Genomic DNA, 17,948 nt, shown 5'->3' with positions numbered 1-17,948 from the left:
TTTAATCTCAACTCAAGGAAGTTGAATTTCAAAGGTCTTAGAAGACATCCAATTGCTTGTGTCATTATTTGACAAATGCAATCTATAATTCAAGCAGACAGGGTACAGAATGGTCATGGAGATTAAAAAACAGAAATGTGATGGCGAACACCTAAGCATCTGGCGAAATTGCCACATTCCCAGGAGGTTTCCAAGAGGAGACGCTTAGAAGAAAAGTAAAGGGAAGTGGGGCACCGAAGGACGAACGGACAAAGGTACGAATTTTTCCACTTCGAAGTTATTAGCTGAAATGGAGTTTCGAGCAGTGTTTCCATGATGGCGAACATCTGGATGATAAATGAACCAGAAAAAAAAAAAAAAAAAAAAAAAAAAGCTCTGAGTTATCCAGATGCCTCCAAATACCAGGATGTTTAAAATATCTGGGATCACTGACGAGCTCTTTTTCTCCCTTATTTTCTATTAATATCTTTGGTCCTTTGTGTGATTTGGTGCAAAGAAATAGAAAATATTCGTCATTGTTGGACCATTCTTGTGGGGCTTTAAGTCAAACAAGTGGTTGGCCTATGGCTACGCGTATATCCTATTCGCCAGATCGGCAAAGGCAAATTAGATCTGGAAATTTCAACTGCTTGAATGATATACTGTGCTGCAGAAGGAATTATGGGACAATCCAATTTTGGTTTCTCTAACAGAAACAAGAAATCCATGGGATACCTCATTTTTATTTCAGTCCTTGGGCATCCACAGTTATCATTATCGACTGGCCAGAAGCAAGTGCTGTTTGGGTCATACATTATTTCAAAGAAAAAATGGAAATTTTAGGGGTGCCTGGGTGGCTGAGTCGCTTAAGCGTCCGACTTAGGTCGCTCAGGTCATGATCTCATGGTTTGTGAGTTCGAGCCCCACTTGGGGCTCACTGCTGTCAGTGTAGAACCCACTTCAGATCTTCTGTCCTCCACTCTATGTCTGCCCCTCTCCCCATGTGCTCTCTCTGTCTCTCTCTTTCAAAACAATAAATAAATAAATAATAAAGAAATAAACATTTTTTAAAAATGGACATCTTGGGACCTGGGGGGACAGTGGAGACTTTAGTCCAAACTGCTCATCCCCAAATGAGAGAATCTGAGGTCCAGAGAAGTCCAGAACTCACCTTAAAGGGAGCTGTGGAATTAGGGATAGATCGGACTTGTGTTTTACCTTCCACTGCCTCAGGCTACGACGATGCCTTTCTTACATCTCTCGGTTTGGGATACTGTTTACGTTAGCACTCCCTTATTTTTCTTCGAGTTGGTATTTCAGTAAATAAGGCCGCTCCCTGTTAGTAACAGAGACTTAGGAGGCAGCTTTTCGAAGATACAGACCTACCTCCTTGCAGAAGTATCAGGATTATTAGAGAACACGTGTAATTTCACAAAGCACCCCTCCCCACCCCGCGCGCACTCTGCCACCCGAGGACTAACCTCATAAGCACATGAACTTCGTTGCCCGACAACACTGAGCTACGAATCAGCGAGTAGAAAGAACCAGCAGCAACAAACTCAGTGCTCTGGCCGTCAGAGTGGTGGCCAGGTGCCTGTGCATATATACACCCCACCACTCCCCACTTCTTAAAAGTCCCTAGAATCACAGCTTGTGCCACTTGGGGGCAAGAGTCAGCTGGCGGTGGAAACAGTAACACAAAACGTACACAAGGACAGCTCGCGCCCGCCAGACGGCCACAACCGGACACGAGGAAGGAACAACAACAACAACAAGGTAAGGCATCTTGAATCCACAGAAAAACCAAACACATCAACAATAGACAACAGCGACACGAGGCAGCAGCTCCGAAGCTCTGGGCACAGGAGACGTCCAGGGGGACCCGAATTACATGGCTCTCTCTTCTGGTCCCAAGGGAGGGTAAAGGAATCTCACGACTCAAAATTCACAGATGTGGCCTTACAAGTAAAATCGACACCACGGACTTAGCGTCGTCGTGATATTTTCAAAAAGACACAAATCCCAGCATCTTCTATAATTTCTGCAAAACTGAGTCTCCCCTCCCATAGCAGCACTTGGACAGAAAGGGTTCGCATGGTCAGAACAGGAAACGAGGCCGACGCCTGCCCCCCTCTCCCGCCTGGTCCCACAGACAAGACCCAGTTCAGAGACAGGATAATACACTGTGGGCAAGGTTAGCGCCGGCTCCCCGGTGAAGAGAAACACGAATAAACGCGCGATTTGTGTCAGAACTCGGCAGAAACAGGTGGGGGAGGAGGGACGGGCTAGGTTTTAAATTACAAGCGAAAAAGAAAGAGGTCGTGCCGACAAAAAGAGTCACAGCGTCAAAATATGAGTATACCTCCGAGATAAAGTAGAGTAGGGCTTCCCGTGACCAAACAAACGCGGCGTAAGATTTGAAAAAGTGGACCAAACTAGTAGAACTAAGACAAGGCTCCAGTGTGTGTTTGGAGAGGCAGGAACCCATTCTCACATCTGGCAAAGCATTATTTCAGCACATGGTTTTTCTAAAGAAAGAAATCAAAGTTAATTGAGATCGATTTAGGGGAAGGAAAAAAAAACTTACAAAAGCCAAAGATAAGGGAGACACACATCTTTTCTTCATATCTTAAAGTTCTCCTCAAAGTTCACATTGCATAAAAAATGAGAAAGGTGGTGCAATTCAGAATATCAAAGGTTGCTTTTGTTCACTAGAGGAGAAAGAGCCCCAAAGTGAGGGAGGTTCAGGATAGGCATTTCAAGAAGGGTGAAATCGAAGCCACATTCTGGAAAGAGAGAGAGCAATAAAAACGCAGGCCCCGAAGTTATTCTAACTGGACCAAGACTGCCAAACACCTAGAATTAAGTACAGGTCAGGAAAAGGAAACAAACAGAATCAATGTCTCTTCCTGTCTCTCGGTCTCTCTGTCTCTGTCTCTGTCTCTGTCTCTCTCTCTCTCTCTCACACACACACACACACACACACGCCCATGTAGCACATTTTCGCAACAGGAGAGTAAAAAGAGGCCAAAGGCTGGTTGTCAGAGACCCCCTTCGACAAGGATCGTCACTAAAAGTAACCGCCGCCCTTCAGAAGAAAACAAGCAAGAGACACTACAGACCAGCAGTGTTTCTTTGTCCATCCATTTGACTTAGTGACATCGTCCCTTGGGCTCGGTGTGAATGACAAAGGCTGATGTGAAGGATTCGCCCCCTCCCTGCTTGGCGGCTCTGGGACTTCAAAGAGGGAGAGGATCTCGCCCGGCAGGATTAAAACCAGAACAGAGCTCTGAACACAGGCTGGTAACCAGGAACACATGAGTCCCTCAACTCCAGCTCCGCAAGGGACTCCTGGCCTTGGCTGACGCTGTCCCTGCTTCCCTCCTCGTCCGTGGCCACCTCACCTACCTACCTGCCTACCTGCCTGGGGTGTCAGGAGATGCCTTAGTTAACATGCATAGGCTATGCTCTCAGAACGTTCGGGCAGCCGCAGGACTTGGGGACCGCTCGGGTTGCCTTATAACGGAGAACTCAAAAAAAAAGTCAAAACCTGGCAGAAACATGGCATAATAATTTAATATGCCTGCCTCTATGTTACTATAAAAAGAGCTGAACTTTAGATTGGTGTGTGGGGGTGTTTTCTCTGTGGCTCCAGGAAAGTTGGGATATTCCAATGTGGCAAGTGACACACGACTAACCTCGTTTTTTACGAACTTATGAGACGCACATAAATTCTGAGCAAATTGCCCCCAAATTAAAGGTAGTGCTGTATTAGGGTGACGGTGTTCATTTCAAATGAATGTACTCAATGCACCAATAACATACGAGGACCATTCTTTTGGAGTTTGGTCATGGGATAAGAGTCAACTGATCGTTCCAGAAGCTGGGGAGTTCTCACCCAGATGATATTTCATAGTGTGAGCCTAAAATTCGATTTGTCTTCTTTAAAAACATTTTTTAGTGTATTCATTTTTGAGACAGAGAGAGAGAGAGAGAGAGCGCGCATGACCCGGGGAGGGACAGAGAGAGGCGAAGCCACAGGATCCGAAGCAGGTTCCAGGCTCCAGGCTCCGAGCTGTCAGCACAGAGCCCGAGGCGGGGCTCGAACTCACGGCCCATGAGATCATGACCTGAGCCTAAGTTGGATGCTTAACTGACTGAGCCACCCAGGCGCCCCACGATTTATTTTCAATAACTAGATTTGGGTACGGCAAAGGATCCAAATGCTTACGTTCAAAAGATAATAATGAAAAGTGGAATGTACTTTGTAGGCACACTGACATTTTCAGCAAAAGACATCAGGGATCCTGAAACAGATGCATTCCTTTCTCTACCAGATGAGTATTTTGAGAAGCTCCTACATTTCAAGTAAAAGAATTAGAAAATAAGGCCTGGGCTCCTCTTTGCTTCTAATTTTGTGACCCCCCCTCCCCCCACGATGGTTAAAAGTACTACGTTGTTAATCCAGAGAACCCAACATACTTAGATTTTCATGAAATCTGGGAGTGAGTCACAGGATGATCAGCCCTCCTCCGTAACCGAAGCAAGCGAGACAGAGAGACAAGTCCCTACGTGGTTTTCAAAAATCCGAGAAACATCCAGAACTCGGTGTCCACAGAACTGGATTCCCAAACCCATGTCTCTCCAGCTTCCTCAAGTGTCACGTGCCTCCAGGAGTTAGGAAAAACAAGTGGCAAAAGTAAGTGAAACAAACACGCTAAATAAGATTACGGTCGTGCTTTGGAGAACATTCTCAACAAAGTTCTTGCTGTCGCAACCCGGTGTCCGTTCCAGGAAGCCAGGGCCATCTGAAATCAGGATCCAGTCTTCTCCACGGGGGTTCTCAAGCCCACTGCACCCCAATACAAAACTCCTCCTTCAACGTCTCCCACACAGAGCCAAGCAGAATTTGGGACATCCCATAAGTCCACACCCTGCAAGGAGTGCGGCATCTTCTGGCCACTTTTCTCTGGACTCACAAACAGCTGCTCCATCACAAGATAACCAGGTCGCCCTGGGAATGAAGCACTCCGCACGCACATTCTTTTAAATCCTATGCCACTGGCTACACCGTTTTCCACATTTTCCCAGCTCTGAAACCTGGATGCATCTTACAGTCAATGGCATGCCACTGGCTTACCGGCCCCGCGTCTTCCCCCTTGGTGGCAGACGAAATGTTGGTTCATTTTATAACCAGTGCCATCTTAGATTTATGAAACATGGTCATTCAGTTCGGACAGCAACCCCGTAAGGTCAACCGCCACTCATGCCCCAGGACAAGAAACCAGGCCTGAGAAGAAGAGGGACGTCAGTAAGGAGGGCCAAGTAGAGGCAGGGTCTGGGGCTCTGGGGAGAATCCCTCCCCAAGGCTGCACCCTCACCACTGCCCGGATGTCCGAGAAGGAAGGACGGCTGGGCTAATGGAGGCCACGTGCAGGGCATGTCCCTACCCGGTCTTGTCACGGCCATGGAAAGAGCAGGGCTGTTATCACAGTAAGAGATGGGACCACCTAGAAAGAGAGAGGCTATAGAGGGACTCGGTGGGAGAGGGTGAAGAAATAAATGCCCAGAATCTCATGATTTATGATGGAATTAAAGCATCAGGAGAGGAAAGGAACCCTCTACATACAAAAGGCTCTCCCATGAGCTTAAAAGCTATGCAGCAACAGGCCCCAGATGCATTTCAGTATTTCTTTTCTTTTCGCTAATGTTTATTTATTTTTGAGAGAGCGAGAGAGAGAGAGAGAGAGAGAGAGAGAGAGACAAAGTGAGTGGAAAAGGAGCAGGGAGAGAGGGAGACACAGAATCCGAAGCAGGCTTCAGGCTCCGATCTGTCAGCACAGAGCCTGATGCGGGGCTCAAACGGGCGAACCGTGAGATCACGACCTGAGCCGAAATCGGATGCTTAACCGACTGAGCCGCCCAGGCACCCCCATTTCAGTATTTCTTAGATAATCAACAGAGCTGTTGTTTTCTTTGGTTCATCGTATTATTCAGACTTAAACTGAGGGCCATGTATCAGGACGCGTGCATCCCGGGTGGATGCCTGACTTCTCTTGGTGAATAATACACAGGAAAAACAGGGCAAGTAGGAACCCCATTTGTAAATACGCTACAGCCAGCAGCACGTGGTGGCCTTGTATGGGTGTCTGCAGACCTAATGGGAAAACTCTTATTAGGTTGTCTCAAGCCCGATTGTGTATAGCTTCTCTTCAAGGCAGACCCCCTGCCATAGATGCTTCTGGAAAGTCACCTCCTGCTCACATTTGGGAGGGAAAAAAGCAACAACACACCTAGGGGAGACCTCCACCACCATCTCCCACCACCATTCCCCCAACACCCACATACCAGTCGCGTAGAAGGACTTATTCTGAATGTGTATGTTTTTGCATTCAGATACAGCCAACATCTCCCGTCTTAAGAAGCTTCATCTGACCAGTGTGCCTTTCATTATGACACACACAAGAAGCCAAGCATGAAGTTACAGATGGGGTGAATCACTGTTGCCCTCTCCTGATATTCTTTTTAACTCTTCAGTGCGGGAAACATTAAAACCATATATTAAACGCAGCATCTAGCTCTGCATCACGTTTTTCTCATTTAACACATTGCTATTTGAGTCCTTCGAAAAATATAAAAAGTCTTGGATTAACCTCAAAGGGAACATGCACGTAGGCAAACGAAGTCCATTTGAAGAGCGTATTTCTCCAACATGGTGTTGCTTCAGTATCAGACAAGTTGACAACGTGTGCTACCAGCTCGAGACCCAGGACTGGTGTGGAGATAGGGAGATTCATCCAGATGTGTGTATACACGCTGACACACACAGATATACACCCACCTATCTGTCTACAATCCATCCACCCATCCATCCACCCATCTATCTCCTAACATTGTCATTATTCACAGGGCACATGAGAAAGACTTTCACATATTCCTCATCTCTCAGAAGACTCATGGGGCAGACGTTGCATAGATGACACAGAGAACCTGAACTCTCTCTTTTCCATCTTTCCTCATTCCGTCCTTTCTCGTCTAGAAGGTACTTCCCTCTGTTCGGCATATCCCTTCAGAAAACACTGAGCTAGAGACGGCCCCCTCAGGACCCCCCGTAGAATTTCCCTGCTCTGAACTCGCTGGATTTCTCTTTGGCTCTGGGCAGGTCTAAGGTGACCCCGGGAATTCTCTTTGCTCAGATACCTGTCTCCCAGCTCCCACATTTATTAAAATATAAGCATTTTCAGGGCGGGATCATTTATACATTTGGTACTAGCATCAAAAGAGCTTCTTAACATCACGTTTGCTGATGTTCATATTAACCATTAAAGTCATGAAATCAGGGCGTCTGGGCGGCTCAGTCCATTAAGTGTCCAACTTTGCTTAGGTCATGATCTCACAGTTTGTGGGTTCGAGCCCGCGTTGGGGTCTGTGCTGACAGCTCGGAGACTGAAGCCTGCTTCAGCTTCTGTGTCGCCTTCTCTCTCTCTCTGCCCCTCCCCGGTCTCACTCTGTCTCTCAAAAATAAATAAAAAAAAAAAGTTTTTAAAAGTCATGAAATTACATTACGGCCCAATCATAATGCAATAAGTGGGGTCCCAAAACTTGTATCCCATCGCAATGAGGGATCCACGTTTGTGAGGTCAATGGATTTTGCATCCAACGGCCAGGAATCCAGAGGCTAACCGCCCCTGGCAATACGTCTGTAGTCACCCGCACGGAGCATCGCAGGGTCTTGCCTTAAACCTGTGGAGGCATAAACTGGGGACCCTATGTAGCCAGGCACATACAAATAAGATAAGGCTTACTGGAAATTAAAATCTCCAACACAACAGAGAAGCATTCATTGCGGAGCAGAAATCCTAGAAATATGGTGCAAGACCAGAGCTTTGCAGAAAAACTTCAGAGAGAGAATAGTTAGGTCTCGTGCAACGAAGACTAGATTTCAGCGAACCTTGAGGAATCCGAAACCCGGCACACATAATTTTAAAATGACTTCTGTTCCCCTGCCCAGGGCTGTGCAGGATGCCCTCTGAAACATCGGAGAGAACCGAAGGAGACTCTTTCTGTCAGCAACGGAAGGGTGAAGGGTGCACGGTTTCAGATGTGCAGGAGTTGCGTCCTGAAGACTGACCGCCCAGCCCAAGGCTGGAGTTGACTGCAGTACCTGGAGCGTTCTTATCACAAAAACAAACAAATAAAGAGGGAGGGAGGAAACTTTTTGGGGCGACGGACACGTTTGTGGCAGAGACTGTGGTGGTGGTCTCATTGGTGGATACTCTTCTTGGACCCTTTAAGTTGTACACGTGAAATACGTATGGCTTTCTGCGTGTTAATCAAGCCTCAATAAAAAGGTTAAGAAAAAAAAAAAAGGGAACAATGTGTAAGTGATGTTAATAGCTTCTTTGTTCTCCTACAAAGAAACGTATTTTTTCCCATAGGCTTCTTTCCTTCTTTAGAGATGAACTAAAAGTATAAAAACATGTGTGGAAGCATCCTGTTTATAAGTTTTAGGTCGAAGGAAATGCAAAGATCACCATGACTGCCCCTGTAGACCTCCCGCGCCCCCTGAGTTTGGTGGGGCTGGCGTTCGATGTTCCTTTTTGTTTTCCTCATCACTGCTGTCACCTAATGGTCAGAGGATATCCATCCAAAGCCTTCCCCTTATTTTTTATCTAGTTTTATTTTTCGGTAATCCATTGGAGATGAAAAGAGAACTTTGGGAACCGCTTCCTGCTCCAACTGCCACAAAGAGCTTGCTGAGAGCTTGTTAGAAATGCAGATTCTGGTCCCCAGCCCCGCGAACAGTCCACTCCACAACATCCCGCGCGATCCGGGCATACTACATCCTCACATGGGCAAGTTCAAATACAGCTGCCTCACCCTTGTCGGAGTCTCGATGTTTTCAACTGTAAAGACGGCATTAATCACAGCTGCCCACCTTCCAACCAGGGATGTTAACTGGACTCGGTGAGCTAGGATGTGGAAAAGGTTTTATAAACTTTCCTATTATGTTTCAATTATTATCACATTCTAGAAAGTTGACGAGACTGACCCAAATGCTCCACGTGGTTCAAGCCGTGGTTTGGATTACCCATTCCTAGTCGTGTGGTTCTAACAAGCCAGATGCCCGAAAAGTATAAAGTCTCTTATGTGTAAGTAGTCACTTCTCTCTGTAAAAACTAGTTTTGAAAGTCATGTGCCTTTATCTCCCGGGGGGAGAGCACAAGCTAACACCTCTTCTTTTGATGTTAAGAGGACATTAGTCACTCTAGCCCCATGCGATTTCACCTTTTTGGTCCCTGATCAGTTCTTGCAGTTTTCAGTTGTAGTTCTACATTAGTTTGTTTGGTATTAATAAAACACAAGCTTCGTGTGAGAAGGGATCTGGGTCTTCTGGTCAAAACTGTAGCCTCAGCTTCTGGTACATTCCTTGGCATGCTGTTGGCATTCTTTATATGATGACTAAATGAATGGATGGGTCAATGGATGAATAGATAAATGCACAGGTGGGTGGGTGGATGGATAGATGGATAGATGGGTGGATGGATAGATGGATGGATGGATAGATGGATGGATGGATGGATGGATGGTGGATGGATGGATGGATGGTGGATGGATAGATGGATGGATGGGTGGATGGATGGATGGATGGTGGATGGATAGATGGATGGATAGGTGGATGGATGGATGGATGGGTGGATGGATGGATGGATGAATGGAGATACCATGTTCTTACAACATAATCTGTATTTCTCTCCCCAAAATAGCCCATGGCACACAACTGATATTCCTCAAACTCCCAAAAAGGTCTTCTCTTCTGGGGTGTGGGATCCCTGATGTTTTTTATTTTAACTTTCCCTAAAAGCTCATGAGTTTTTAATAAACTTGTACAAGGACGTGTTCCTACAGCGGCCTTGCTAAGAAACTCGTGGGATGATGCTATCCTTCTGATTTTTGAAGCTTACTCGCCCAGCTTGGAATGCAGGTGATTCAGGTTTCAAGAGGCACAGAGGATTCTCAGAACAGCACCCCAGGCCCACAGGGTGACACAGTCTTTTGCTGTCACAGTCTGTTGGAACGGTCTTTTTCTGAGCACCAAGGGAGGGATGGTATGTCACCCCTCTCGTGTGCAGAAGGAGCTCCGCGTGAAATACAGGCAGCCCTCTGCTTGGCCTTTGCAAACCACACATGTGCACACTAAAAATACAGTGCAGTGCACATCTGGGATGTGTCTCCTCCGTGAATCTCTGACACATGGATTCATTGTTTTCGATAAAATTCCAAGAATTCTATTCATGAGAAAGTTCTGGCACAATGGAAAACCCTGGCAAGCGCAAGATAGGAACAGCAGATGTCCCGGCCTCCACCCACAGTGCTGCCGCTGCTGGCTCAGCTTGTTTCCATCAGGTTTCTATCTCGTGCCTGCAAACTTCTAATCCGAGCCTCTCTCTAAAAGGAGCGTGAGAGCAGCCTTACATTCAAAACAAAGTTGATGGGGCGCCAGGGTGGCTCAGTCGGCTGAGCAGCCGACTCTTGATTTCGGCTCAAGTCATGACCCCAGGATCATGGAATCGAATCCATGCTTAGCTCAGAGGCCGCTTTAGATTCTCTCTCTCTCTCCCCCTCGGTCCTTCTCCCCCACTCACGCTCTCTCTCTCTCTCAAATAAAACATAAATAAATAAATAAATAAATAAATAAATATAAAATTGATGCAGTTCCTTCCAAACGTGTGAGAGCAGATTCGACCCGCGAGTGCCCGCTGGGCCACATGGGGGTTTAACAGAACAGCAAGAATGCAGGGTCCCTGGTTCCAGATGTAGCCACCCACTCAGTGCGGCCACTCGGTGAGGCCCAGCCCTGGGGCCACCACTCCTTAGGTCTGAAATGAGGGTCTGCTCTGCTGATGTTTCCTAAGGTCCCTTCTTGTACCCAAAGAAAATCTATTTTATTTAACTAGCGACATTCTCTTCCTGCCATGGCCACAAGGCAAGCTCCACCTTCTCTATCTGTGACCGCCTTTCTCTACCTCTGAGCAGATGTTGGGGGGGGTGGGGGGAGTGTCGGCGGAGGTCTCCCCTAGGCGCATCTAATCTACCACTTGTGCAGTTGTCAAAAAGTTTTTATACGGTCAAGTTAGAGGTTAGCTTTAGGCTCCGTTCATGCAGCCCCAGATTTGCCCACGTCCCACGAACATCTTCCTTGCTCACCGTGAGAAGGTAGGCGAGACCTTGAGAACTCATTTCACGTCTTCAGGTGTGGTTAGGATGTAATCTCCTGCATGGGGACTCTAGGGCCGTTTGGCACATCAATCACACCAATGATAACAAAGTAAGGTTCTACTAACCAAAGCCTTACAGAAGCCAGGACGAGCGGGTGAGGAAGTCGAGCACATGTACGAAGCCGCCACGACTCACGAGGTCCAAAGACCTCCCTCCCTTCCTTTCCATCCCCATTCTCGAATAATTGTCGGCACAGACCACATACCGTAGACAGCAGACCCGAACGTGGACACTTTCTCCTTCTTAGACACCGACTCCTGCTGTGGAAAGAGCCAAGCGCTCCCCCACTGCGAGGGTCTCATCCCTGCCAAGCTCCTGCTTCGGCTCTGTGAGTAATGATACCTCCCTCCCCGGGGCCGGGAGGCTAAGCCTGTGCTCTGCAGAGATTTTCCAGTACATAAATCTGCCCTAGTTTCTGCACAGGAAGGAGACCAAGTAGCCAGGGTATCATAACCTTTGTTCATGCTCGGGGCTGACCTCATTCTTCTCCCATGATGTAGTCTGGAACACCAGGGAGCACCCTGTCATCGGAACACTTTTCACGCACCAACAAGCTGGCCGAAGCGAGACCTGATTTTTACGACTCTGGGAGCGTTGATCTCAAAACCTACTGCACTTGAGTTATTCATTGTAAACTTGCCCGACAATTTCAAAGCACACATACATATATCATACCCAACGGGGCTCTCTTGGGAGTCCACCCTGCACCCCTCTGTAAATTGGTCTGCGTTAGAAGTCAGAATCGCTCTTTAAAACTCTGTAGATCCATTCATACCCAAACCAGTCTAACTTGCAGAACAGCAGGTGGCCTGAAACTTTTAATGAGGCCTACACAAGGGTCTAAACCTCGGGTTTTGGATTGGCTCTTTATTTGGAACCTCTTCACTTACTGTACTGAATCCTCATGGAGAAAACAGACCCACTGATGTCCGTGGGCCCATCTTTTCCATGCAGAGGAGGAGGCTTCCGGGGCTCAGGCCCGTGCTGAACACAAAGATGCCTGCTGGATGGGTGAGAGGTGGGCACCTGCCTCCCCAGCCCCGTGGCCGGTGCAGAGCAAGCTCCCTTCGGAGGGGTGGGGTTTTATGTCACTCACCCACTTGGTTTGCATAATGAGCCTTTGTGCATATCACCCCTCTATTGTCTGCTTCTGGAACAAAAGATGATTTGCCTTCCCTGTCTTCTAACCCGGCAGAGGGCGCAGATCGCTACCGTAAGCACAGGCGCCCTTGAAATCAATTTAAAAATTAAAACGAGGTATAGGGAGCTGTGTAACTGGAAGTCACAAAGCCACTTCTGCCCCTGTTCCATCCGACGCCACGAGCTCCTGATCCCAAACTGAACAGACACGTCCCCCTCTAAAGTCCCCGTCAAGCCAGGGGCCAGACGGGCCCCCCCGGGCCCTGACATCCGAGGCTGGACTGTAACTCGTGCCTCTGACGTTGACGCAGAACTGTCCCAATCGCGACGTGCTCCCACAGAACCCATCCTTGCGCGCGGGGCTCACTACCATCCGCTGGGTTCTCGCTCGTGTGAATGTCGCCAACCTTCACCTTTGCTTCCGCGCAGAAGAGCATCTGTGTGCCAGCGGGCGGGGGCGACGAAAACAGCCATGCCTCGTCAAGTTTCTGGTAGCTCCTTAAGGCACCCTCGCTCCCGCGGGCTCCTCAAACCTGGCGTTGCGGGCAGAAGTGGCCTTGCCGGGCAACGCGCTCTCGGTGGCGCCTTCAAATCTACGCTTGCCCGCGTTCTCTCTCTTACCCCCGCTCAAGGGCAGGCAACAGACAACCTTTATAATTCAAACTAAGTAAGTGCGTAACTTGCGGAGGGAATCCGAACCTTGCTTTTCAAAGGCTGATGCCGGAATCAGTGGCAGCGGCAGCAGCGGGGACCCCTGTTATGTGCACAGACCAACCCCTCCCCAGATGCCTTCCTTCCTGAAAGGCACGAATAGTTTTCACCTCGTAAGGGACATTCTTTCTCTCTTTGAAGCTCTACTATTTTCAAAACGGAGTGTGATCCGAACGCACGAATTGTGCACGTCACGTATACACCACAAGCCACACGTAACGAGATGTTATACCCACCGTCTGTCGCCTATGCGATGAGAACTCCCCTTATCATCACACACGGAAGCTTTGGGAACTCAGGATACCTGCTTTTCACTCAGAGGGCCTGGACCTGGCGTTTTTGAGAGATTTTGCACATATAAGAGATATCTCATCGAGGCTTCCCCCACCCATCTCGGCCACCTCTTAAAAAGGGGAGCCCTCAGGGAAACCAACCTCTGGCAATCAAAATGAACGACAAAGGGGTGCCTGGGTGGCTCAGTCAGCTAAGCTTCTGGCTTCGGCTCAGGTCATGATCTCGCTGTTCATGGGTTCGAGCCCCGCGTCAGGCTCTGTGCTGACAGCTCGGAGCCCGGGGCCTGCTTCGGATTCCTTGTCTCCCTCTCTCTCTGCACCGGTACCCCCCATGCTCATGCTCTGTCTCTGTCTCTCAAAAATAAATAAATGTTAAAAAAAATTTTTTTTAGGGGCGCCTGGGTGGCTCAGTCGGTTAAGCGTCTGACTTAAGCTCAGGTTATGATCTCGTGGTCTGTGGGTTTGAGCCCCACGTCGGGCTTTGTGCTGACAGCTCGGAGTCCGGAGCCTGCCTCGGATCCTGTGTCTCCCTCTCTCTCTGCCCCTCCCCCCACTCATACTCTCGCTCTCTTTCAAAAATAAATCAACATTAAAAAAATAAGTACCACAGACTGGGCAGCTTCAACAAGAGTAACTGATACTCTCACAGCTCTGGAGGCTGAACTTCCAGAATCAAATTGTTAGCAGAGCTGGTTCCTTTCCAGGGCTGTGAGGGAGGGATCTGCTCCAGGCCTCGCTTCTTGGCTTGTAGATGGCTGTCTTCTCCCTGCGGCTTCACTGAGTGTATGCGAGTCTCGTGTCTCGGACAAGTTTCCCCTTTTTATAAGGACAACGGCTATGTTGGACGAGTCTGATGACTTCGTCTTTACTTGAAAACGAATGTGAAGACTGGCTCTCTGAACAAGGTCACATTCAGAGGTTATGGGGATTAGGACTCTCATACATGAATACGGGGGCACAGTTCAGCCCGTAACGATCTGTAAGCTCCCAGAGAGCACAGAGTATGTCCACTTCATTCATGGCTGTACCCCACCCACCTAGCACAGTGGGAGGTACCAGACTAAGCCTGGTGGGTCAGTAGTTCTCAAAGTGTGTTCCAGGAACCTCCTGGGGTCCCAAGACCCTTCCAGGCAGTCTGCTGGTCCACACTATTTTCGTAATATACTAAGATGTTAGCTGCCTTTTCCATTCTGAGCCTCTCACCAGAGTGCAATGAAGCTTTCCAGAGACTGCAGGACATGTGATATCACAGCAGATTGAACACAGAAGCAGATACGAGAACCCAACTGTCTTCTATTAAGCCAGACGTTAAAGAGATTTACAAAAATATAGAACAATGCCACTCTTCTTGCTAAATATGTCTTTGGGAAATAGAGCTATTTTTCATAGAACTCTGTTCTCTACAGTAATACATAATGAGTTTATTACCATTATTGTAAAGTGAATTCACAGGGGCGCCTGGGTGGCTCAGTCGGTTAAGCGTCCGACTTCGGCTCAGGTCACGGTATCGCGATCTGTGAGTTCGAGCCCCGCGTCGGGCTCTGTGCTGACAGCTTGGAGCCTGGAGTCTGCTTCAGGTTCTATGTCTCCCTCTCTCTCTGCTCCTCCCCTGCTCACGCTGTCTCTCTCTATCTCTCAAGAATAAATAAACATTAAAAAAAATAATACTGAATAAATAAATAAAATGAATTCATGAATAAATGTTTTTTGAAAACATCTTAGTTTTTATTTCTAATTCAGTAAATGTCAGCAGATATAACCCATGTAAACAATGGCTTATTAGCATGTTCGATAATTTTTTTAGTATTTATTTATTTTTGAGAGAAGAGAGACAGAGCACGAGCAGGAGAGGGGCAGAGAGAGAGAGAGGGAGACACAGAATCCAAGGCTGAGCTGTCAGCACAGAGCCCCACGTGGGGCTGGAACTCACAAACCGCAAGATCATGACCTCAGCTGAAGTCAGACGCTTAACTGACTGAGCCACCCAGGCACCCCTTCGATCATTTTTAATAGTGTAAAGAAGTCCTGAAGCCAAAAGTTTGGGGACCTCTGTTGCAAGGATTTAAATGGGTGGGGACACAGTCTATCTTCTCTGAAGTAACCCACAGTCTTATGGCAATAATGCACTTTACAAAGATCACATTTTTAGTAGTTAAAGGCTACAAAACATGAAGCCTGTTGGCCATTCCCATTAGTTGATGCCAGGGAGTTCTCATTAAAAAAAAAAAAAAAAAGGCCAATCTTGAGCCTCCCAAGATAGCACTTCGCGATGTGTTAAATTTGGAAGTTAACGCACTTAACAAAAACCAAGAGTCTGGGGGTTGGCATTTTCATGCATCTCGGCTGCTGAGTGCTGGTCCCCAGACTCTCCCACACTGGGCAGAATCTACTGAAGACGCAGACCGCCCATCTCCTGCTAGCTACAAACTACCTAGCAACATCTGTTTCCAGCTGAGACTTCTGGAACGCACTGTGTCTTTTGGCAAAATGGGAGGAGGTCTGTTGAAGGACCACAGACCAGCAGGAAATGAGCAGAGGCTATATAGACCACCTACCCGCTGCCAAGCTGGCTGTGGTTTTGGAGCAGAGCCAGCTTGACAGAGTGGTCCCTGGGGCCGTGGGCCACAGAAGCCAAGCACAGATGCTCTGTCCGTCTCCCAGCGTATCCGCCTTGGTTCACGTGGCGCCTCTCCGGACCGGGAAGCGGCACTCTCCAATGAATGCTAAGGACCACTCTTTTTTTTTTTTCATGACCAGGATATTTTAAGTTTTAAACTCATGTCTTCAACACCTGGACATTGGAAGATGCTTCCTGTTTATTTCCTCGCTGAACACTGCACGTGAATAATTTTAAAACAGATTCTTGGGGTGCCTGGGTAGCTCAATCGGTTAAGCCTCTGACTCTTGGTTTTGGCTTAGGTCATGGTCTCATGGTGCATGAGATCAAGGCCCCCGTGGGGCTGTGGGCTCATGGCACAGAGCCTGCTTCGGATTCTCTGTCTCCCTCGCTCTCTTTCCCTCCCCCCACGTTCTGTCTCTCTAAATAAATACATAAACAAATGCTCAAAAAAATAAAAAAATAAAACAGATTCTCAAAAGGCAAGCATTCAATTCAAATAACCAGTAGTTGGACACCCACAACGTGCAAAGCAACCACAGTAGGCGCTGGGGGTGGTGACAGGAAGCTGGACTGTCCTCAAAGTCCTTATTCTCAACAGACTGTGATTACTTTAACAGAGGGACAAAATACCCGAAGAGAAACAAAGAAGAGATTCTCCAGGACCGGGGGAGTGGAGGCTCCTTGAGAGCAAGGATTTGTTTCCCTCTTTCAAAGATGTTTCTCTGGCGCCTGGGAAAGTACCCACACACGGCACACGCATGGTGATTATTTGTTGTGTGCATTCATAGTACGTGGGTGCCGAGGGTGATGCCAAGTTTTCTGACTGCCTGGAGGGTGGAGGGAGGGGGGAAGAAGGAAGGAATTGGTGTTCATTGACCTTGAAGAATGGAGGGAACTAGACACGTGGACCTGGCGAGGAACATTTTCAGGTGGAACACCCGTGAGGAGAAGGCACAGAAGCAGGACCATCCTCTCTAAGGGGGGGGAGGACCCAGGATGATGAGGGGTGGGCACGCTGTGGAAGCTCAGATTGGATCCACAGACTGGCCCTCGTTTCTGAAGGCCGTGGATGCCCCACCCAGAGTCTGTCTTTCATTCTGCACAAAACGTGGGCATCTCATTTGTGTATCTCCGTATGTTCTCCATCCCGGCCACCATTGTCTCACATCCTTTCCATCCATGATGTTAGTCATCTCCTCTAGCGTGGGATTATATCCCTCCTATTTAGATGAGGCACACACTTGACTGTGATTTAGATTAATTTTTAAATGTAATTAGTTCATTTTGCATTAGCAGGAGTGCTTTACTTTCCTACGTCCCGTACCTAAGATGGCCTCTCATGGGCCCACAGTTCTGCAAGACCCAGTGCCCAACGGGAGGGGCTATACGTTGAAGCAAAAATAAAAGCAATTTAAAGAAAGCACGTTTGGAAAATCCCATCTAAGGACGGGCAATTCTCCCATGTGGTGAAACGGCACCGACAACCAAAACAGGCACGGTGTCTACGGAGCATCAGCTCTTATATATCTGGGCCACGGCTTGCGTTAACCAACTTTAGCAACAGTTACTTTCATTGGTTTGGGACTACGGTCCCTTTGGATGTGGGACAACTTACGACACATGATGAGATCATGTGTCAACTGAAAAGCGGGGCCACTTTACGGTAATAATAATCCAACTGTGTCACCCCGCTGCCCTCAAATGAAGTCCAACTTGCCAAGATATCCTGGCCCCTAGAAACCCTAAGTCCTGCAAAGTAGGGTCTTGAGCTTGTTATTCTTGTTGACTATTCTTGCATTCATTTGTTAGGGACCTGAGCAAGAACAGTAATTTCCAAGCAATCGGAAGAGGCAGGATGACTTGGCAAGGGATGGCCGACATCACTTGACTGTCATGGAAAATCCTCTTTTTCTACTAATTCAAGA

The 17,948-nt window shown here is 47.9% G+C and overlaps 1 protein-coding gene across 4 annotated transcripts in view; it reads right to left on the bottom strand.

The window, feature by feature from the left end:
* The window catches only part of ERG (ETS transcription factor ERG), a 112,303-nt gene that overhangs the window by 62,361 nt on the left and 31,994 nt on the right, over positions 1 to 17,948 (bottom strand). Inside the window, exon 1 of one of the 4 annotated variants that reach the window (XM_049629242.1) lies at positions 2,342 to 5,023. The exons of the other annotated variants lie outside the window; for them this stretch is intronic. Coding sequence (XP_049485199.1) covers positions 2,342 to 2,467 — 126 coding nt within the window. The 5' untranslated portion in view covers positions 2,468 to 5,023. Of the gene's footprint in view, positions 1 to 2,341; positions 5,024 to 17,948 lie in introns of those variants that run through there. 4 annotated transcript variants of the gene reach the window in all.

This window comes from Panthera uncia, chromosome C2, assembly GCF_023721935.1.
Source record: "Panthera uncia isolate 11264 chromosome C2, Puncia_PCG_1.0, whole genome shotgun sequence".
NCBI classification, from domain to species: domain Eukaryota; kingdom Metazoa; phylum Chordata; class Mammalia; order Carnivora; family Felidae; genus Panthera; species Panthera uncia.
The sequence above is the reverse complement of the archived record's forward strand: the minus strand, read 5'-3'. Positions and strand labels throughout refer to the sequence as shown.